The following is a 24,718-nucleotide window of genomic DNA, read 5'->3' on the forward strand; positions in this document are numbered from 1 at the left end:
ATGATACTGGAAACCCTGAATCTGATGCATTCCAATATCACCAGCGTGGTGCCAGAAGTGATGCCAACTGCCACCGTGCCCATACTCCTCCTCATGTGCTTTCTTTTCCTAATCTGGAATTATGAAGAAACATCAATACCAGGTAAATTGATTTGACATGGTATCCCCCAAAACGCTACAAAGGGGTTCTTTTGTTGTTCACATTATGGTAAAAAGGGGAACGATGGGTAATAAGTGCATATCTAGGAAACACAGAAGGAATATGTATAAAATATAGTAGGGATATAATGATAGGAAATACAAAAATCTGAAGTGCCTTATTTGCCCCCAAACTTTGTGCATTCAAGTTTGTTTGGTCAGCTAAAAGTATCTCATTATTTACTTTCTTCAGATCTCTCCTTGTGTGCGTATGATAGTATGTAATTTTAAGCATGGTATCTAGATATTTATAGTCTGGATTATTTTCATGGATGTTTTAGAGCTTTCATTTTGTTACTGTTGCAAACGCTGGAGCTTTGGAAGATGATTTCTGCTCAAACAAACCTAATTTAGAAGAGAGGGTCATTTTGGAGCTCTTTGGTTACCCACCTTTCCCCATGTATCTGACACTAAAGAACCACCCCTTATGGACCAACATCAAAAGCCCATCTGAATGGGAGACCCTTGTTGCTAGGTTTTCAGGAACATATGTAGATGTCACTTATTCAGTTTATTCTCCATTAGGTACAGGATAATAAATTTCCATAAACTGGAACATAGTGCACTGGTATAAAGAAGGAAGTTAATGGGATTACACATGAGTAAAGCTAATTGAGGAGACCCAGGCAAACTATCTTTGAATAACCCTTATTCGTGGAGAGTTCGGAGAATACTGGAAAGGCATTTGCAGAAGGTTATGTAGTGCAGCCTGAATGCTTTATGGGATTAACCGGGAGAGATAACAGCATTCATTTGCCTTAAATTTACAGTTAAATAGTCCTGGCTTCTGATTCCTGTTCATAAAGGCTTGTGTCTTGAGGTATTTGTACATCTTGTGAACATAATGTGTGAAACTTTTCTCTAAGTACTTTACTTTCTTTCATGTCTCTGAACAAATCCCAAGACATTACAGCAGGCAAGCCAGACTGACCATGTAGAACAGAGAGGGCTCCCTTTAGAACAGGTTCCTTTAGCCATTCTAAGACTCTTTCCCCACTCTTTTTCCCCCCAAGGGGACAAATTTTGCTCTGTTACACTAGTGCAGCTCTGGAATCACTCTACTGAAGTCAATTGAGGTATTCTAGATTTACACCGGTGGAAGTCAGTTCAGAATTTTAACCATTGACTAAATTTAGATGATTCCGTTCTGAGCTCTTACATTAGAATGTTGCTTTCCAGAAACTCATTGAGTAGAATGCTCTTATACAAACCCATCCTCTAAAACTATATTTTCCTCATTTACTATTCTTTATATGAAAAGACAGCTAGGAAGTTGACTTTTGTAGGTGATATTACAGTCTAGCAAAGGCCCTTGTCACTAAAACTATTTGTTAAATTTGCAAATTGATAAACAATAGGATGTCATTGTTCTTTGAACTATTTCTTACTCCTTTGCCTTGATACTTACCCACTATACCTCTAAATGAAAACCACCCCCATAGTCATCTGCTTGAAGTATCAGAAAAAGGTTCAGAGTCTAGTTTATTACATGCACATAGAATGTACATCAGACTCAGGGTCAAGCTGCTGTGGATATAAAACTATCAACTCTGCAGATACAAATGTTCCTATGTCAGGTTTGCATAAGCCAATTTTATGTGAAATCAAATGTCCAATGGGCTCTGACTTGAGTGTTAAAGATCCTTTGCAAAGAGTGATATTTTCTAATCCGTTGTTAAAATTCATATTGTTTTAACCTTTTCCTTAGGGCCTGGTTTCTGTATGGGAATTGGTCCCCTCATTTCACATGGCAGATTCCTTTGGATGGGAATGGGAAATGCCTGCAACTATTACAATAAGATGTATGGAGAATTTATGAGAGTCTGGATCAGTGGAGAGGAAACACTCATTATTAGCAAGTAAATCTTTGTTCTCTCTTGCTCTAATAATATAACAAGTATTTTGCAACTTTTTGCCAGGCACTTTGTTATATTAGAATTATTTTATGATTTTCAAAATTGTTTCTCACTAACAGGAATCTTACGTCTTCTGCTACTTGCTGACCTCTTTTTTGTGTGCAGCTTCTAAATGTCAGTACTTCAGGCTTGACCCTGTACCACTGAAGTACATGGGAGTTTTGCCATGTATTTCAATGGAACAAGGATCAAACCCTAAGGCCTAATCCTGTAAGTACTTACTCTCACTTGTCCTGCATTTATTATAATAGGACTACTGAGTATAAGAAACTATATAAGAACTTGATTGATAGCTTGCAGGATCAAACCAAAAATTAATTGCAAAAAGCCTCATGGAGATCTTTCTCAAAATGGGAGTAAAAACTGAAGATTATGGACCCAATTCAGCAAGGTACTTAAACACATGCAAAGCTTCAGGAATATGAGTAATCCCATTAGAATCCATGGGATTACTCATGTGCTTAAATTAAGCATTCTTAAACCTGTTGCTGAATTGGAGCATGTAGTTTTACTAGCTGCAATAGAGGTGGGGGGTTTTGTTTTTTGTTTTTTTTTGGGGGGGGGGTGATTTTTTTTTTTTTTTATTGGACATTCTGGGAACTCATAATAAGGATTTGTCCATAAATGAAAACTCTAAAGTCTTCCACACAAAGAACAACAAAAACTGTTGGATTAGCCGTTCTAACTACTCTGGATCCAGATATGTCAATCATGTAAATGTCAGAGCCAGCTTGTTGAAAGACATTGTAGTCCAGAGAAATGAGCTCTAATCCTGGCGCTATCACTGACTTTGTTCAGATCTGGGCAAGTCATTTCACTTTTCTGTCTGTTTCTACCGAATTGGTAATAACAATGAGAATACTACCTACCCTCTTGACCAATATAGGAGTAGTAAGGATTAATTACTTAATGTCCATACAATGCTTAAAACATGTCAGACTGTGTAAATGCAAAGTGTTCGTATTGCTCTCTCACTATTTGATTCAAGTCTATAAGAAATAATCAGATACACAAATCAATGCAGTAGATGAATCAGACTGCACAGTCATTACCTCAGCTTTGGTCAGGATTGCCTCTCACTTAAAAACCTTAACAAGACATGGAAAACTAACACTTAAAAATCCTTTACAATGTCAATGGAGCATTCACAGTGCTTCTTATGGCTGTCACAGTTAAACAGCAAGATCTGAGCTCTGTAAAACAGGTACAGTCCTGTTCCCTTTAAGGCAATTGAACTTTTGCAATCAACTCCACTTAGATTAAGAGCAGATGCACAGAGAGATTTGCAGAGTCTGCAATACAATTTACATTGTCTCCTCCAGGCCTTGACTGCATAATTTTGTAATGAAATATGATTTTATAGCCTAATCAGCAAAATCCAGCCAAATTTTAATAGTTACCTTTAGTCTATCTCTCTGCTCAGACCGGGGCAAATCCTGAAATCCTCACTTAGGGCCACTCTGTGACTGGCCCTTAGGTGAGCGTACAGGTTGGAAAAGAGCATAGGGAGCCTCTCCCCATGATTACACGTCTGTGATAGGCCTGTCATCATTCCACTCCCTGAGCACATGAAAGTACAGGGACTCTTCCTTCCCTGCACAATCCACCACAGTGGATGCCCAAGAGCGGTGGGGAGGAAAGGAAAGAGCAAGGTAGAAGGGACAAGGGGAAACATACTGCACTCTCTGAAGGGTTGTAGCGCTGAGCACAATCCCCTGGCAGAATCCTTGAGGCAGAATTCCTCTCTTATGTTCCTCCGCTCTACCCTGTACTCTAATCCTTACTCAATCTTTACTCAGGCAAAACTCCCAGAGTGAAACCCTGGCCCCATTAAAGGCAATAGTAAACTCCATGGTCTTCACTCACTTCATTTCAGTGAGTTTTGTTTTCGTTAACACTGCATAAGAATTTCAGGATTTGGTCTCTGAAGTGTGCATGGCATGAAATGTGGTTGACTATTTGATCTCTGCCAGTCTCTTCCTTTCTTTGGCATCTTTGATCTGATCATTTTGTGCCACTGGATCAGCATTTCTAAGCAGCTAGCTCCCTCTACAGGAAATTAGGTTCTAAAGTAGTAATGCTGATCAAAGCCAGTTTGCCAGAGTGTGATAATTGAATAAGCATGGTTAATAGAAAAAGAGGAGGGTATGTTCTGGTGGCGGTAGGTTTTTTTTATTTAGGGTTGTTTGACACATACTTTGTTTTTGTAATATTTCTTCTTTGGTTTTATATATGAGTAATTCTAATCTCTGCTAATTAATTACCAGTAGTAATTTATAGGAATGATATTAAACATATGAAAGCAAAGAATTGTAATGTAGCTAACTACCATATACTGGTAAAGCAAGGTCCTTGTTATATTGTGCATTCACTGTGTGTACATAGTTAGATCCGGCACTGAATCAAGTGATGCACTATGGGCTGCACCTTGCAAGGCAATGAGCACTCTGGCTCTGAGCCAGCAAAGCAGCTAAAGGTCCACAGGGCTCAGAACTTTGCTGAATTGAGCCCTATGAAACTGGAAGACTGAGGTCACGTTTATTGGTCTCTAAGGCGCATCCTAGTGAGAGACTGCCCTTATTCTCCAATGGGTAGTGTTTGTTTTTTTTATTACACACGGATATTTGTTTTCAACATGGGTTTGCCAATGATCAAATATCTACAAAATGTGTAGGTGGCAGTATATGCCTGCCATGATTGATGGGGTCTAACATCTGTGCATTTTAATCCACCAAAGACAGGCTATGCAGTGTTGCAGTCCCATAGCTTATAGGCTGAGCCTGGTAAAATGATCAGAACATGACTGTAGTCCTAAAGAGAGCTGGGTGAAAAGTAGAGAGAATTCAGAACCATTATGCTGAATTCCAAATCACATTAATATATGGCCACATTCATATGCTGCATAAAAGGAAACTTTGGTTTGGACAATTATCTGTGGCAAGTCAGTAGCTCCGACGGGGTCAATAGTTCAAAATTGTTACATTCAACACATTTGTTTTTTCACAAGAGTACCAGTACCTTATAAACTACTGTTGCTTCCATCCAAAATTAAAGGCTGGATCATCTACACAGAAAACAAATAAATACCATGTGATTTAGGTGACCAAACAGATTCCTTAGCAATACTTACTACTTTGGTTTGTTCTTAACCCACAACAATGGAGATTGGTTTATGCTCTGAAGTATGAATTTATACCCCTTCCAAAACTTTGGGATATGTTTGTTTTGGTTGTCTTTAATCTTTCCTATTGCCAATTAGTGCTAATAGTTTTTAAGCTGTGAAAGCCTGTCCACCAGGGAACACCAGCTCATTTCATTTATGTCACTGAGAAGCCGTTAGATGATAACAATTTCCAGTTATTTGGACTGGAATTCAACTGGTGACCTAGAAAATCTCACTCTGTTAATGTGTCTGGGGCTAGTGAACAGATGTAAGGGGTTGTATTTTCAGTACCAGACACAACCTTCCCAAACACAATACTCCACATGAATAAAACCACATTCCAAGGGTAATTGGAAACCTGTGTGTGTGTGTAATATAGTTTCCAATTCTGTACTCCCATGCAATCCCTTGTGGAACTCACTGCTGTAAGAGATTAATGATTTCTGTTAAGATCTGTTCCTCAATAAAGGATGAGACACATAGGAATAATAAGAACATCATTCTCAATTACATTAACCAGTAACAAAATTAAAAATGTACAAAGGTTATCAGCCCTCTTGATTCAATATGAAAGGCAACCAAAAACTGTCAAGGGTGAAGAAGCAACTTCCCCTATAGACATGTTATTGCATAACTGCCATCAAATGTTTTACATCTGCTTTTGAAGCATCTGATACTGGCCATTGTCAGAGACAGTATGGCAAAGTCTATGTTCCTATAGATTTCTATGCATCTTCACTCTTTACTCCAGTTGAATTTCTGAAGCAGTCAATTGCCATTTTACCAAGAAAACAGTGCATGCCTAGCCGCATGTGTATATAAAAAAAAGGACTTATAAAAATGCCATGCATCATGCTATCAATCAGATCATGGCTTTTAAAGAATCGCATATATAAGAAATGACATCAATGTTGCATGCACAGTATGTTTGAGTTGAAAGTGCTTTGTCTCTCTCAAGTGATCAACACCTCAGAAGATTAGGCCTGAAGTAGAGTAAGTCAAATTAAAGAGATATTTACAAAAGGATTTTTTTTTCCTTTCCCAGATCCTCCAGTATCTTCCATGTAATGAAACATGGGCAATATATCTGTAGATTTGGAAGCAAGCTTGGGTTACAGTGCATTGGCATGCATGAAAATGGTATTATATTTAATAATAACCCAGCACTCTGGAAAGAAATTCGACCTTTTTTCACCAAAGGTAAATTATTATGTATTTCTCTATTTACCACATCCACTGTAACATATATTTTGTGCTTATGAAATGCTGGGATTGGCATTTTGTGTGTAAGTATAAGGAGCCATTTTTCCTTCTCTGACCCTCCTCCTCCCCCCCCCCCAAATATTTCAGTCTTCTTTCCTCACTCATCTGGATTCTCATGACACTAAAGAAGGACTTGCAATAACTTTGTAAATTCCTAATTTCCTCTAAGCAAATGCTAATTATGTCCCACAAGACAGATTTGAATATGTTTACATTTGTGGCCCAGCGTTCATCTTAATTCAAGTGGCAATTTTGTAAGAATATTTATTTAACTAAAAGGTTCTGTATTCCAACTTCAATTGATTTCAAAGAAACTTCTCTCCTACTGTAATTTAAAATGTGTTTATCATTTCTAAATGAATTTAAGAGCGCTGTGCAGCAGGAATAATTAATTGTTTTAGAATATTGAAAATCCGGGAAGTAACCGGGTCAACTGAGAATATCAACTTACTTGCTCTGTAACACAGCCCAAACTCAAAAAGGAAATCCTGAGGTGTTATGACAATACTGAACGATGGGGCCCAGATCTGCAGCAGTATTTAGATGCTTAACTCCCACTGAAATTAATGGATGTTAAGTGCCTAAATTCCTTTGAGAATCTGGGCCTGAAGCTTCATTTTGGGGCTGTACAACCTTTGTAATTTTGGGCTCATATGGTATCAACATTCCTAAACTGTCAGTTTTCAATTGCAGACTTTTTATAACGTTTGGGGGTCATTTGAACCTAACAACTGAAATGATTCCAACAAAACTTGCAGGTTTCTTAACAAAACCACTGAGTTTCAATAGTTCCCTCATTACTTTGTCCTTCTGCAACCCCCCATAATTCAAGAAAGGCTGTGGGCTCGCTGCTACTGCACAGCTCCCTGGAATGATTTTGGGGCCTGATTTAAGAAGCTGAAAAGACACGAAGTATTAATGTGCCATCATTCTAAGTTTTTTCTGTACTATTATTTTTCTGCTACCTCCTATTTTGGGTTTTTGTCCCACATCTGCATCCTAGTGGACATTGTTGCTGAAAAAATCAGCTGGTTCCAACTGGCATAAGATTTTGGTTCGATTGGTCTACTTCGTCCTGGGCTAGTATACATCTAATTACACAAATGTTCACCAACTGAGTTAGTCTGGACCTCCTCGCCTCCCATTCACCACTGTATCAATCACCTGTCCCAATATATGATAGCTTAACATCCTTGAGGCAACTAGAGAAATTGTTTACATCGAAGAGTAGAGTAAGCATTTAGTGCATGATTTTCAAACACTCAGAATTGGCTTAATTCTACTCCCATTAAATGAACTGTAAAATTCTCTGACTTCTTAGAAGCAAAGTTAACTACTGCTTTTAAAAATCCCACCCATAACATTTTTAGGTTGGAATAAATGGTCATTTTTCACAGTGGAGAGAGATAAATAGTGGGGTTCCCCCAAGGATCTGCACTGGGATCAGTGCTTTTCAACACATTCATTAATGATTAGGGCCCTACCAAATTCACAGTCCATTTTGGTCAATTTCATGGTCATAGGATTTTAAAAAAGCTATTTAAATCTGAAATGTCACGGTGTTGTAACCGTAGAGGTCCTGACCCAAAAAGGGTTGCGGGGTGGTGTTGGTGTTAGAGCTACCCATACTTCTGCACTGTCTTCAAAGCTGGGCAGCTGGAGAGTGGCGGCTGGTGGCTGGGAGCCCGGCTCTGAAGGCAGAGCCACCACCAGCAGCACACAGAAGTAAGGATGGCATAGTATGGTATTGCCACCCTTACTTCTGTGCTGCTGCCTGCAGACCTTGGCCCTCAGTCAGCAGCCACCACTCTCAGACCATCCAGGTATGAAGGCAGCAGCACAGAAGTAAGGGTGGCAATACCATGACACCCCCCCCCCCAAATAACCTTGCGACCTGCCTGTAATGCCCTTTTGGGTCAGGACCCCCAACTGGCGAAACCTGGTCTCCCCCATAAAATCCCTATAGTATAGGGTAAAAGCACACAAGACCACATTTCACCGGGGAAGACTAGATTTCACAGTCTGTGATGCGTTTTTCATGGCCATGAATTTGGTAGGGCCCTATTGATCTAGAAAACAAGGTAAAAAGTGAGGTGGCAAAGTTTGCAGCTGATACAAAATTACTCAAGATAGTAACAGTGAAGAGTTACAAAGGGATCTCACAAAATTTGGTGACTGGGCAACAAAATGGCACATGATATTCAATGTTGATAAGTGTAAAGTAATGCACGTTGGAAAACATAATTCCAACTAAACATACAAAATGATGGGGTCTAAATTAGCTGCTACCACTCAATAAAAAGATCTTGGTGCTAGTATAGATAGTTCTCTGAAAACATTTGCTCAATGGGCAGTGGCAATCAAAATGTTAGGAACCATTAGGAAAAGAATAGATAAGACAGAAAATATCAATGCTACTCTATAAATCCATGGTATACTCCTACCTAGAACACTGAATGCAGTTCTGGTCACCCTGTATCAAAGATATATTAGAACTGGAAAAAGTACAGAGAATGGCAACAAATTATTAGGGGAATGGAACAACTTCCATATAAGAGTGAAAAGACTGGGACTGTGCAGGAAAAAAGACAACTAAGGAGGGATATGATAGATGTCTATAAAATCATGAATGGTGTGGAGAGTGTGTTATCTACCCCTTCACATAACACAGGAGCCTGGGTCACCCAATGAAATTAATAGGCAGCAGGTTTAAAACAAATGTAAGACAGTACTTCACGTAACAGTCAACCTGTGGAACTCTGTCAGTGGATGTTGTGAAGGCCAAAAGAATAACTGGGTTCAAAAGAGAATTAGATAAGTTCATGGAGAATAGGTCAGGGATGCAACCCCACACTCTGGGTGTCCCTAAGCCTCTGACTGCCAGAAACTGCAACTAGATGGATCACTCAATAATTGCCTTGTTCTGTTCATTCTCTCTGAAGCATCTGATACTTGCCATTGTTAGAAGACAGGGTACTGGGCTAGACAGACCATTGGTCTGAGCCAGAATGGCCATTCTTACGTCTTTTAATGCAATATAGCATCTGGTAGTAAGATAGACAAGCCTCCATGTGGCTGGCTAGCTTTCTACAGACCACCAGCAAGTGCTCTGTAGACAACTTATAATCCATGTGAAAACAACTGCCCTGGCAAAAATCAGAAGATACCTTTAGAAACCAACATAGTCTAGATGAAAGTCTACTGGAATTTTATAGAAAGTGGGCAGATGACAAGGTAAATGTTCTTACTAGAGCTTATTTAAAATTAGAAAATAGAGAAGAATTAAATAGAATTTGGTTTATGTAGCATCTTTCATACTCGGGATATTCCAAGTTGTTTTACTAAATCATGACAGGTGCTGACCACCACCGCTCCTGAAGTCAATGTGAGTTGTTGCCCAGCTCCTTTCTAAATCTGGCCATTTACTCAGGTGCATAAATATGGATTCAAGTATCTAACAAAGGCATCGAGGATTGAAAATTCCAGCTTAATTAAGCCTCACCACTGTTAACTATTATAATAGTAATGGCTGGGGAATGGGAACATATATTTGCTTTGATTTTACATTTTGCTATTTTAATCAATATGTCCAAAGTGGGACTTTTTAAAATCAGAGGATAGGTTACAAAGCTAAAAATTATAAAAATATTGTATTCCAATTATTTTGGTTACATAATCTGTTACAACTTTATTGCCACTGGGTGGATAATACAAGTAACATGAAAGTTAAACAACCTTCTGACTATTTTATATGTACATTTCAGCTTTGTCTGGTCCAGGTCTCGTGCGTATGATAGCAATTTGTGTTGAATCAACGAAAGACCATCTGGACAGATTGGAGGATGTGACTGCTGGACTGGGAAACATCAATGTGCTGAATTTTATGAGACAGATCACACTGGACACTTCTAACACACTCTTTCTAGGGATCCCTTTGGATGGTACAGATAACATTCTTATCTCACACTGGGTCCCCTTTTAAGGTGCATATTCACGCAAAATTTCCCATTGCCATTAATGGGGAGTTTTGCCTGAGTAAGTACATCAGGGTCTGGCTCTAATATTCAGTTTTTAATAACACTGTCAGATTTGATTGCAATTAATTCTAATCATGAGCAAGAGCTTAAAACGGTGTTTAAACACCTGTATTCAGTTTTTAAGCCTGATAAAACCCCTGTATCGAGAAGTAGCATCTGCATCTCGACAGTTCAGCTAGTTTTCCAGTGTTCCTAGCAATCACAATATAGTCAAAGTAATCCACTCTTTATGTTTGCAGCATGCCCACAATAGAGGAAGCACCAAATTGCCAGATGCAGAATGTTTGTTGGCAGACAAAAGTTTATGAAATCTGCAAAACGAGGTTTCCATGTATCTAGCAGGCACCTATCCCAAGATTATATTCACTTAAGAGTCAGAATAAACTTTCCACTGAGCTAAACTTTCACCTGCAAGTTTTCCACTCATTTGTAATCTCCCACCCACCCCCACTCCACTTGTGTGGGAGATGACTTGGCATTGGTTGTCACATTGCAGCCTCCTTTCAGCTGAAGAGCCTTGGTTTTTACAAAGAACTGCACAATCTGCACAGGACTCTAAAAATATTTCATGCTGCTATTTATCACCTATTAAAACAAAGTATTTGAATGTCAGTAATGACAATGCCACGGCAGTAAAAGAGAAATATGATAATATTAAAACCCTACTTTCAAGACCTGATCAGGCTCCCATTGACTTCAGCAGGAGCAGGCCTTCATTGTGCAGCTTAGGCTGACATTTATGTGAACTAGCTATTGAAATTTACATTTCACATTGCTGTTTGTTTGTTTTTTAATTTTCAGAAAATGCCATTGTGCTTAAAATTCAGAACTACTTTGATGCTTGGCAAGCACTTTTGCTGAAACCTGACATCTTCTTTAAGATTTCTTGGCTGTACAAGAAATATGAAAAGTCAGTGTAAGTATCAACAGTTTTACAAATCACCTGAATAACATAGATCCTTCCTTCCTAGAGTCACTCTTGCTTGTCAGTTTTCTGTCTGTCTTTAAAAATGAATGAGGGACCGTTCAGTTTAATTCAATTTAGTCTTGGTTTCTCTGCTGAGACTCACATTAGTGCTAACGCAGGTGTAAAACTCAAAATCACCAGTTCACTTCACACAGGCAATGACATGCCATCTTATGGTATCTGCTTTCACTTACTACCTAAGCAACTAGGGCTCCAATAGTAACCTAGAAGGCTGGCAATTCCTTGAGTCAGCAAGTCCTTTTTATAGTCATGGCAATATAGTGAATGTTAAGTTAGCGAGTCAGTATAATCTTGCTTGTTGGTGCTTACATCTTTGCCAAAATTCTTCATTTCAGATTTAAACTTAGCATTTATCATGCTGGTTGTCATCTCAGATGGATCTTTTCCCTCAAATAGGAACACGCTAGTTTTTCCATCTTTCTTTTTAAAGTTGACAAACAAAAAAAAAAAAAAACCAAAACCTTTTCCACTGAGTTTTCATGGTCTCCTTTGTTTTCCTCTACCAAAAGATGACTGATTATAAAACAAACTGGCAGCACTTCTTCCTTACTTGGACTGATGTCCTTGACTAGTCTGATAAAATACTCGCTATAAAGCATGTGTAATAAGTACTTTTCATACTATTGTGTCACAAGGACTTAGCCTTTCTTCCTTAAAATCCCCTATCTACCCTGGTGGAAATCCTGTCCCCAGGGAAGTCAATGGCAAAATTCACATAGAAGGGGAAATCCTGTCTCCAGTCAATCTCTAAAATACCAACATTAGTCACTACACAATGGTATGTATGATACCAGAGCTTTACTCAATATGTCTTACGGAGATAACTGTGGTGGCTCAGATACTGCTAGATGGCAACTATAGGCAATTGTTAAAATTTAAGTGGCCACTACTTCCTACTGTGAATGTGACAGACTCCTAACCTAAAGTGAACTGAATTTGAGAACTGTTGCATACCAGGGTTTCCCATAGGTTTCTGATTCAACTGGAAGGGAAGACCATGCATTATCAGGACTTCCTACATAAAGTACTTCACACACATTGTATCAACTACAGAAAGTTTAATCCCTCTACAATGGCTCTATAATTATACATAAAATAAGTGTGCCTTCTTGGGGATTCCCCTGGTCACAAAGAGGGCAGTCAAATTTCACACTGGAAAAACCTCAAATATAGTGCCGGTAAAACACACACACCCACAATAGAAAGTGTCATGATTTTTCATCATCATTTTTACTGGGCATATCCTAAATTTTTCAAAAATCTAAATTCCAACCAATTATATAGCCAGGTAAAAACCCCAAAATAAATTCCATGAAAACATTGCTGTCTTTCTCTTAGTTGTGTTTTACTGGTTTAAAAAAAATCAACAATTTTGCAAAACTATTGTTTACATTTTAAATTTGGGAAATTTTGACAAACTCTACCAACTATGGGCCATTTCCTCTAACTGTCTAACCCTAACCAGCATCAGTCCTTATATATTCCAAATGTGTTATCATGGCCTAATGATGAAAACAATATGGTTCAGCCTTAAAAGAAATCCACCTTTGAGAAATGTCAATAGTAACTTCCTAAACAACATTAAGGCTATGTCTACGCTTGCAGAATTTTTGCTCTGTTAGTTTCAATGGTGTTAATGAACCGAAAGAAAGAAAAGCACTGGTTTGTGTACTCACTTAACACTCTGACACCTGTGGAAGTTACGTTTGCAGCACTTCCATCTCCGATGAGAGCAGCACACTGAGGGCAACAATCTCACTGTGCAGCTCTCTCCATTTTGACGATAGGCCTTGTGGGAAGGAGGGGTGATCCTGGGGCATCCTGAATCCCTGCACAGCCTCCTGTCCCCAAACACTGATCAGCTCCAGTAGCTCAGCATTGCTTAGGGTTACCATATTTCAACAATCAAAAAAGAGGATGGGGGGGAGGAGGCCCACCCTAGTCCCAACCCCACCCTGCCCCCATCCACTCCCTCCCACTTCCCCACCCTAACTGCTCCCCTAGGACCTTACCCCCTACCTGTCCCCTGATTGCCCCGACCCTTATCCACACCCCCGCTCCCAGACAGACCCCCCAGGACTCCCACGCCCATCCAACCACTCCCTGTGCCCTGACTGCTCCCCCAGAGCCCCCAACCCATCTACCCCGCCCCCGCTCCATGTCCCCTGACTGCTCCGACCACTTTCCACACCCCTGACAGGCCCCCCCAGAACCTCCAATTCATCCAACCCCCCCTACTCCCTGTCCTTTGACTGCCCCCTCCAGAACCCCCCTGCCCCTTCTCCAACCCCCTGGCTCCCTTACCGTGCTGCTCCGCAGCACACTCCAGGGGGCATCTGGACACAGCCACAACTGGCTCAGAGGGCCTGGGAGTGGGGAGACTTCAGAAGACATTAATGGGGGGATCCCCCCAAGGCCTCTAACCATCATCTGTCTGGGGCTTTCTTTTTTTTTTAAATCTTCCCCAAAATCTATCCCCCAGCACCAGGCTGGGCACGGCTACTGCTGCCAGGTGTCCTTTCCATCGGTTAAGTACCCCGCAGTCACCCTCCCCCTGCCCCCGCTCCGTTCCAGTGAGGACACGACGAGCCACCCATGAGGAAACAGACACCTGGGCTCCACACAGGCACTAAACTGTTTTCCCTGCTGTGGGGCGGTTCTCTCCCCCCTGCAAAAGCAGGTTAGAACAGCCATGCCCCGTCTCTCCCCAGGGAGCAGCACACTGGGCAGCAGGGGAGGGGGAGGAGGGAGGAGCTCTAGAGCTGCCGGAGGCCAGCCGCCTGGCCAGTGATTTGAAGCTGCAGCGGGAGGAGAGGCTCTGGCTGCTAGAGCCCCATGCTAGTGGCTCAATCCAGCCGGCCGCCCTATCACCCGCGCCGTGCTCTGCAGAGTGGGGAGAATGCTGGACATTTTAAGATCTTTACAAATTCCCCCCCCCCCCCCCCGGACGCTATTTTTAACCTAAAAAGCCGGACATGTCCGGGAGAATCCGGACGAATGGTAACCCTAACATTGCTCCAAGCAGGAGATCATTTGCTCCATGGAGCAGGCAGTCACCTGGCCAGATAAGTGAGCATTTGCCAAGAAAACAGGAAGGGGAGCTTCAGAGTTCCTGGGACTTTACAGGGGGACGGGTGGATGTCTGTTTACCTGGCAGCAGAGCTCCTGACCAGAGTAGTCATCTAGGTACTGTGGGATATCCTGCAGAGGCTAAAAGCTGTGTAAACAGGAAGAATGTGTTTTCACTTGCACATCACCATAAAAGCATCACCAGTAAGAGCTGTATGCCTCTCGTGGAGGTGGTGAAACTTCTGAGTTTCACTGCAAAAAGTCACTGGCAAGAGTAGACGCTCCCACAGTTTTTGTGCAAAAAAGGGACTTTTCCTGCTTTAAATGACATGCCCTTAGTCACTCATATGAAGAGCAGAGCTTCTTTATCTCCTTTATGCTATCCTATAGAAAGAAAACAAGAGTTCAGTTGAAAGGAGTGAGCAATAAATGTAGAGCAAATAAAAGGTAATACTACTTCATTCAGTATATAGTCAAGTTGTGAAATTCCTTGCCACGTTTTCATCAAGTCTAATTATGGTCATGAATTTTTTCCTCTCATGTACAGCATTTTACAGTAAGCTACCTGTTCTGTGGGTTTGCCCACCTTCCTCTGGATCAGCCTGTATTGGACCCTGCTAGAGACATATTACCTTACTTGATGGACCAATCTGCTCTGGCAGGGCAAATCTATGCTCCTATAGCTTCACTGTAAGAACAGCAGTCACTTTTCACTTCTCTAGAGGCAATCTGCCTTGTTTTACTGCTTCTCTACAGAATTATCCAAAGAATGTTTTTGGTTGTCTGTTTTATTATTACATTTCTTGTCCAATATAGTCTTACATTTCCCATCCTGCATTACTAAGCACTAAAATATCTCAGACGTTTATAGATATACTGGGTTCTATCTGTTTTCAGGAAGGATTTGAAAGAAGCAATTGAAGTCTTAATAGAACAGAAACGACAGAGACTTTCCACTGTTGAAAAATTGGAAGAGCACATGGACTTTGCATCACAACTGATTTTTGCACAGGTATTGAGAATATGAACAAAATATGAATTTGTCCAAAATGCTCCTGTTACTGAGAACAAACTGGAATTTGTAACAGAGTTTGACTTAATCTATATAGCAGAAAGTAATGTCATTTAAAACGAATACAAATTAATTAGTGTTTGGAGCACCTCAACAAGGTTCCAGGCTTTGAATAATTGCATCAAAATGTTTGGTTGCTTGCCTGAACCTTTTCAGGTTATATCCACATGCCCAAAGCGCTCAAGCTCATACCCACATCTCCTCCAGCCTCTCCTTGGCCCATATATTTTCCATTTATATAAACACCTTTTACTCCAAAGAATCCCCAAGTGCTTCAGAAATCCAAATCATGCAGAATGTCTGCCAATCAAGTACACTCTGATGGAGCATAGCAAGTGAATGGTGTATAGTATGCTGCAGCAGAGTGAGTGGAGGAGGAATTTGGGCTAAGCACAAACCTCATATACCCCAGGCAGGACATTGGTTTTCAGTGCTTCATCTGAGACACACATGAAGTGGATATTACTTCTCTCTCCCAGTAGCATAAGGACTGAGTAAACTTTGATAGGACTTGAACCAGTTGCTTCAAGTGAGTCTACATATTCCACATTCTCCCCTTCTAGTTGACCTAAGAACCTTTGCTGAAGCTCAAGTTCAGCATTCAACATTTGCCCCCTTGAATTTTGTAGAGCCGTGGAGATCTGACTGGTGAGAATGTGAACCAGTGTGTGTTGGAGATGATGATAGCTGCACCTGACACACTGTCTGTGACTCTCTTCTTCATGCTAGTACTGATTGCAGAGCACCCTAAAGTGGAAGAGGATATGATGAAGGAAATCCAAGCTGTTATAGGTAAGGACTATCTATAAAGACAATGATGTTGGAAAATAATTATGCTTGAGTAGTGATCTAATCATTTTCCAGGAGAAAAATCTAAAGTTTATTTACTGTAAAGTGGGTGCAATAATTATCTTGCTGCATAATGTTGTAAAAAAAGGTCTTCTGAAGTAGCATTCAAAACTGAGTGGGGAAAAATAATAAAAGATAAACTACTAAGGAAATAATAAATTAGGATCAGAGGCAATCTGCTAGAATGATAGGACCAAATTCAGCCCAGTTACACCAGTATAAACCTGTAGTCACTTCACTGACCTCAGTGGAATTACTCTGGATTTACACTGGTGTAACTGAGAGGAGAAGCTGGTTCATGGTGCTTTTTAATCACCGGTACTGAACCATGAAATTAAGTATGATCTCTCCAGCTAAGCTGAGCTAACAACTATTCATATCATATTATCCCTGTATACATAGTATGCATAGGTAAAAAGCTGTTTAAAAATACTACATTCTCTCTGGAAATTTTGAAATTAAGAAATCTATCATGTGAATAATTTCTGCATAGTAATTAAACCTTTCAAGTAATCAAACAAGCATTTGGAAAAAGGAGAGTCAGAATTTGCAAGTTGATCTATTAGTGGTAAGCTTAATATTTTATTTTGGATATGCAATACAATTAAGATATATGGACACTCCAAAAGATGAATCACCTGCCTTGTGAAAGTACCTCTCTAAGATACGGGTGAAGCTACATTTCTAATACTGAAATGAGGCCCCCATTCTGGGAAGCATCCCTCATCAGAGACCACTTTAGCAAGTGCTTAACTTCAGGCCTATCCTTAAATCCCAAAGAAATTAATGGGATTTAAGCATGTGCCTAAATACATCCTGCATGCATATGGATTTAAACATGTGCTTTCCTGACTTTGAGCACCTTAGTAGTAGAAAGTTGTAGATCAACTGGAGTAAGTTGAAACAAAAGCAACAAAAATGGTTAAATGGCTGAAGAGAGTGACTTGAGGATTTTTAAAACTCTAGTCCATTTTCTGGTCTCCTCTGTGGGTGCTAATGAATGGCAGACCCACAAATTATGTTAATATTTTAGTCCTTCTTTTCTTTAATTTCTTTTCCCTGCCTGAACAACAATGTAGATATTCATTGCATTCACTCATCCACCGGTATCTCTAGGCACTCTGCTCCTTTATTTTGGTTCTTTACATTGCTTTTAAAATCAAGTTTCATATCTGAAATAAGTAACACTTGTGCAAAACTATTTTAAGAATATTTTCAATGTTGTCCCAGAGCTTTAGCTAAACATCACCTGTCACCTTTCTCCCCTCCAGCTAGCAAGCTGCATCTCTTATCTATCTTTATGTGGATGTCTGTCTTTCTAATTGGCCACAAGCCTTGTAACCCAAGGGAATCCAGCAAACTCTGCCCTTGTATGTTAAGTTAACACATTGATATCTAAGTGTTGAATCCCATGGGCCATACAAGAGTAACAACAGTTCTCATTAATATGTAGCTGAAAGGCCTCTTTTCACAACTATATACTTGGCTTCCTAGAAGCAGTCAGCTATAATTTAATGCCAAAAGGCAGTCTCATATCTATCAACTACAAAATGCCTCAGCAAAACCTACATGTGCCACAATGCATCAGACTGCTGAGTTTTCTAAAGTAAATTGTCTCCTATAATCTCATACACATCAGTGATTTACCCAGTCAGTGTTGTGTACCTTGGCGAGATGGTAAGTTTAATTAATTATTCTTTTACTAATACAGAGCTTTCCTCTCATATTAAGATCTAACCCCTGTTGCCTTAGGGTCCCATTTTTCAAAAAGACTTGTAATTTTGAAGGCACTCTCATTTGGGAAAGCAGAAGATAGAGTTAAGACAGCAGGGAAGCTTTCAGAAATGTTTCTCTTGAACAAGTGACCGAAAGTTTACTTCTCCAAATGCTTAGCTTTCAAATGGTTCCAGTAATTGCCGGGATTTCAAAAAATTCCATGACTGTTTTCAAACCATTCCATTAAAGTTCACTGAAGAGGATAGAGAACTATAGTGGAACAGCGCAAATATGACAAATAGGTTCAATGGTTAGCTAACTTTTTAAAAAATAAATGTTTTACTATAGGATAGTTGTAAAATTTGGGCGAGATTCACTGTCCCTTGTCCTGAGGGAGTACAAGTAGAGCTGGGCAGAGAAGGGTCCTTCCATTTTGTGGAGTTGAGATTTCCAAGTCTGGTTTTATTACAATCCAGAATGAAAACCCAAAATTTTCCATGAAACATTTTCTGCTCATCTGTACAGGGAGCCCCCACTCTGAGACAGTCCGCCAGGTGGCCTGCTCCGGTGCAGAGCACCCTAGGAGTTTGGGCTGTCAAGGAGTTGAAATACAGGGAACCAAGGATTCCAGGCTCCCAGCTCCCCATCAGGGGAGGAAACCAGGAAGATTTCAGATGGAAACCTGCCTGGCAGGCATGTTTTGAAACCCCTGGCACATAGGCTTCCATCAGAATCCTGCCTGGTTTCCAGTGGAGTTTGATTTTTAATCAGCCCATCACCATGAAAGGTTTCAATTTTGTTTTAATCACAATTTGCCAATTCATCATTATTTTGGGAATTTTTTTCTGACCAGCCATAGTAGGGATCCTGCAGGTGTCTGGAAGGATCTCCTAGACTACACTTATTTGGTCCTCATCACTGTAAGGTAGATTGTCTACTGATGTCTGTCTAAGAGTGGATGGCCCAGAAGTGGGTATTGTACCACCTAAGGAACTCCTGGTTCCTGGCAGGAATTAAAGTCCTGATCCAATTTCTATTTAAATGAATGAATGTCTTTCCATTGACTCCCACAGGAGTTGAACCAGGGCTCGTCTACATGGTGCAGCAATGTTTCATAGTTTGAAAATCTTGAAATAGTACTACGTTAAAATCCACTAGGAAACTTCTAGAATGACCGAGCAGGGTCTACATGGACCCAATTAGTGCTCAACATGTTAGTGAGCTTTTGAAATCACACCTCCATAGTGCTCATTGTCCTATTGCATAGAGAAACCTTCAGGTCTCAGCCCTGTTTTCCTGCCCTCCCCCACTAGTGCGATCCCTAAGAAAGAAAGGCAGTGGAAATGTCAATTGCCTTGCCTGTGTATGTATCCCCATATTTCGGGAAAGGGCCTTACTGGTGCACTGGAGGTGTAATTCACATGCACAGCCTGTGCCACATGTCAATGAATCTGGCCCTTCAGCTTAAGAATCTATGGCATGTTAAATCAGTTTCGTACAAGGCCTTGATCCTGCTCCACTGAACTGAAGCAGTTTTGCTATTATCATCAATGACAGCAGGATTAGAGCCAGACTGTGTGGGAGAGGAGACTTGGATTTGGGGCAGATCACTTGATTAGTCACTTAGTGCCCACATGGGTAAACAGTTTGGCTGGCTTCTGTAGTATGAGGCTACACAAAGCCCAAGAACCCATAGACTCCTTGTCACCATGAATCCTGAAAGGAGACAGCATTTTTACTGAATGGAGGGATTTCCAAAACCATTCTGGCATCAACTGCAACATTTCAAATAGCAATCAGGTAAAATTAGAATAGCAAAATCAACTTCTTTTGTCTGCTTTATTCCTCAAGGTGACAGAGACGTACAGAGCAATGACATGTCGAACTTAAAGGTTGTGGAGAATTTTATTAATGAGAGTATGAGATACCAGCCAGTTGTGGATTTGGTCATGCGCAAGGCTTTACAAGATGATGTAATTGATGGCTATCCTGTGAAAAGGGGGACAAACATCATTCTGAACATCGGACGTATGCATAAGCTTGAATTCTTCCCAAAGCCTAATGAGTTTTCTCTTGAAAATTTTGAGAAGAATGTAAGTTTCCTGTCTTCTTTCTGATAGGGGATAGAGTATTATTTCTAATTAAAATGAAAAATGGGTCTCTCTCTTATTTGGATTAAGTCCTTTCCACAGGTCAATTTCTTGTTGTCCATGTAAGCACTTGGATGCACATCAGTTTTCATAGCACATTATAATTACTATGAGGGGCTCAATCATGCATGATGCTGAGCAATACAGCACCGCTCCAGCAAGTGCCTCAGTACAGGTTTAAGTTTAAGCACACAAGTAGTACCATCGGGGCTAGACTCCTCAGCACCTTGCAGGATTGGGCCCAATGTCAACTGCGATGTGTGAACAGCAAAATTTAGTTGCAATCTCCTTTTATTATTAAAGGATCTTCCTTGGGCTTTTTTTTCTCCTATTGAGGATTTTGGTTTGTCATTAGTTAAATGGCTGCTTCTATAGAATCATAGAATATCAGGGTTGGAAGGGACTTCTGGAGGTCATATAGTCCAACCCCCTGCTCAAAGCAGGACCAATCCCCAACTAAATCCCCAAATGGCTCCCTCAAGGATTGAACTCACAACCCTGGGTTTAGCAGGCCAATGCTCAAACCACTGAGCTATCCCTCCCCCCCTAATTTCCATAGCTAGAAATTAGATTATCCAATAAGAGCTGTTTCAAGTGGTAAAAATCTATCAAAATAGAAGTGGGGGTTGTATTACTTATAACACAAATTATTTGGTTCCTTGGTTTTTGATCAAATTACCTGGAAGTAAGCAGAAGACTCTGCAATGCCTTCAATGATAAAGGACATGCACTATGAAATTTTAAGATCAATTTAGCACTTCTCAGGAGGCACTTAGCATTATCAGGCTTTAATGTTTTGAAGCAAGTCTTGAGTTCCTTAACTTCAAGAGGTAGCAGGCCTAAAAGCCATGCAAACTTGGAGGGTTTGATACGCTCTTCTCCTACAACAGGTACATCCCCACCTTGATCATACAGAGGAAACCTCCTTGTACTGGTTTTGTGGGTTTTCCTACTATGCAAACATTAATATTAGTATTAATACTAATATTAATGTTTCCCAGAGTTTTAGTAGCACTTGTTATGGGGGGGGAGGTGTGTATAATATACACACACACACACAAACTATTTTGTTATCTATTCAAAGCTTTTATTAGCTCTTGGCAAATACCTCCAAAAACATCCACACAAAATATTCAAATAAAAAAGTGAACAGAAGAATTCATTTTGAAACCCATTTTGTGCTAATTTTTAGTGAATGTTTTGGGAAACCTGTTTATTGGTGAGGATCTTTGCAGAAACAATTAGGAAAATATAAGAGGATATTTGCCATAAATTAATGTTGAACTCACAAACGTTAAGATTGAACCAGAAATGAGATCCTATGATTTATATTCATCCAGTCAGAATAAATAGTATCATGTACTCTATCCAACCAATCAAAACTAACCAACAAGGCGAATATTTTCATGTTGGTAGTTGACTATCAACAATGAACTTTGCACACAACCTTTATCCCAAGAATTAATCATTGTGGAAAATTCACAAAGAGAAAAAGTGGCTAAATTTATCAAGTTAATTATCGCTCTAGATTATTTCATCAATTTTACCCATTATTTCCATTCTAGCTATTTCTCTCGGTGGATTTCTTGATTGCTTTCTAAGCTCATTTTTCTGCTAAAAATGTTCCCCTCTGACCAAGTATTTAAAGCAGACACATTTTCTTGGGATTCATAACTAATGTAATGTGAGCAATACAGTCTGACTTGATGCATTCTGTTGGCCACATAACACACATTGTTCTAATCTAAATGAAAGCAACCCACGCCAATCAATAAGTTAATTGAGATATCATCATTGGAATCCAGACACACATTTCCAGATTCCTAGACCAGCTCCTGCCCTCATTCACACACTGTGCAAGACCACTGTAGTCAATGGGACCTACTGGCCCTCATTTCTGGGCAGAATTTGGCTGTCTCACTTTTGCAGTTCCTGAGGTCACAGAATGAGATTGCAATTTTAAATGTTGTTTCCACAAGTTTTTTTTATTTGATTCTTCTTTTTTTTTTTTTTTTAAGAGAAGGATAAAAACAAACAATGATATTAATGCCAGGAAGTCTGCATGTGGAAAAAATACTTAATCCAGAAAGAGTCTGTCTAAAGGTTCCCCATAAAATGCTTAGAGATTTCAATGATATTCTTAATAATTTAATGATGGAAATTGTTCTACATGCCCTCAATGGACCTTTCTCATTGTTTCACACAGGTGCCTTCTCGCTACTTTCAGCCATTTGGATTTGGCCCTCGTGGCTGTGTCGGAAAGTTTATTGCCATGGTAATGATGAAGGCAATCCTGGTGACTCTTCTGAGACGGTATAGAGTACAGACACCAAAAGGAAGAGGCCTTAAGAACATCCAGAAAAGCAATGACTTATCCATGCACCCGAATGAAAGACAGCCCTTCTTGGAGATGTTTTTCATCCCAAGAAGAAATGTAGACAAGTGTCAGGATGACTAACAACAGATCGCTAGTTGTCTCAGAGCTAAGATTTCTGCTGTTCTAGTCACATTCTGAGAAATATCCACCCCTCCTAGGTGCTGTCACGCATACTCTGAACTAAACATTTTGTTGCTCTTAGAGCAGCTATGCATTAAGTGATCACTTGTTCTGCTGCAAAGCAGGACCACATTCTGGTCACTATTCAAAACTGATAAATAAGTTCTAAGTATATAGACAAGTGCTGTTTTCAGTTGATGAGATGTTGCATACAGAAACTGTTACTTTTTTTAAAACATCCAATTCAAACAGAATTCTGTTCTGCTTCTCACACTATGCAAGTCCTGAGTGCTCTATGCCTGCAGACTTGCATGATATGGTTGGGGTTTGTTTGGGGCGGCGGGATTGTTTTGTTTTGGCAGAGCTGGGCCCCACAAGAAGCATCATCAGCTGTTGTTATAACAGCTCTAATTATCCGTCATCCAAAAACATTTTAGTGAACGCTACTAATGTTCATGTAAAGTATGAGAAACATTGGGAAATGTATGAACTGTAGCTATCTATCTATATACATCTATAGCAATTACTAATTTCCTCTAAAGATAATGAGGATATAGCCAGTTTATCAATATACTGTCTATAGAAGGAGAAGTTGGAAACAATTTTTTCCCTCTACAATGTTTTTCTTTCTGGTATATTAAACAGATAAGATCAAAGAATGATTAAGTTAGATACACTTTATTGATTATATTCAATTCTAAAAGTATCAAGAAATCGATAGCATTTGAGACAACTGCAGTAGGTTTTCAAGGTCTCTATTCCCGGAGTCATAGCCACAGCAGCGCCATAAGTGTCTTCACCTCACACCATTAATGTCCAATCATGACTGAAAAGGATGGAGCCCGACACCCAGGAGCTAAGGGAAGAGGGAACAGGTGTAGCACAGCATTCCCCAACCCTGAGGGAGAGCTTTCTCACCTCTACCAGCTTGTGGGGAGTAGTTCTCCTTCCTCCTCAGCTGTTGCAATGAAAACATCCTATTTCAACTATTCTTATTTATTACATACATTACCATGGCACCTAGGAACCCTCATCCTGGATGAGAACCCCCTCTACTTTAACCACAGCTTACACCTGCCATGGACTTCCGTCTTAAAGGTTAAGATTGTGGGTTGTTCCTCCTAAAGAGGCCCCAGCAGGAGGGAGAATCCCTTCCAAATCTCTCACAACCCTCATCGCTCCTCTTTCAAGACAATGGGCCAAATGCTGCGCTCAAGTACATGGGTGCTCTCCCATTAACTTCAGTAGAGCTACACTGGTGTAAATGAGAACAGCAGTTGGCTCAAGATGTGGATGCTGGTCACTCTTGACGATGACAATGGACTTCATTCATCCACTCCAGGCAGGGGTGGGGCTCAGGGGTTGACTGATCAGAGGTTTGCTGCATCAGTCAGGAAACATCCTGAAACAGTAAGCAGACATGTAAAGGGGATTTTTTCATACCCTTTATCAGGATTAGCTTTAAGAACAGGTCTGAAACCAGTTTTTGACCTTCCAGAAATCAGATATGTGAAAGTCAGTTAACAAGAGTTCCACATGCAGAGCAACATTTCCCGCAGAAAATGTGGCTAGGTGCAGAAGCATCTTTCATTGCACATTCCTATAGACTAGCACCCCAAGGTCCTTTTTATCAAAAGATGTCTGTAATCAGATCAATGGGTCAGTAGCAACTGTCATAAAAATATACTTTGTGGTTTAATAAGAACCAGTGATTAGACAAGGAAATTCCAGTTTTTAAGCATAAGTATTCCAAATAAAGGGAGTCCTCAAAATTAATGTCTTGATAAAGGCCAAAGAGTC

At 40.1% G+C, this 24,718-nt stretch overlaps 1 protein-coding gene across 1 annotated transcript; it reads left to right on the plus strand.

Annotated features, from left to right (window-relative positions):
• Window positions 1–23,448, plus strand: LOC128844617 (aromatase). The gene is made up of 9 exons (XM_054042510.1): window positions 1–142; window positions 1,907–2,057; window positions 6,323–6,477; window positions 10,305–10,481; window positions 11,379–11,493; window positions 15,532–15,646; window positions 16,336–16,498; window positions 20,123–20,364; window positions 22,628–23,448. Exons 1-9 carry the CDS (start codon window positions 1–3, stop codon window positions 22,877–22,879), a joined length of 1,512 nt encoding a protein of 503 aa, XP_053898485.1. The 3' UTR covers window positions 22,880–23,448.
• The last annotated feature ends 1,270 nt before the right edge of the window (window positions 23,449–24,718 follow it).

The sequence above is a fragment of the Malaclemys terrapin genome, chromosome 10 (genome assembly GCF_027887155.1).
Source record: "Malaclemys terrapin pileata isolate rMalTer1 chromosome 10, rMalTer1.hap1, whole genome shotgun sequence".
Classification (NCBI taxonomy): domain Eukaryota; kingdom Metazoa; phylum Chordata; order Testudines; family Emydidae; genus Malaclemys; species Malaclemys terrapin.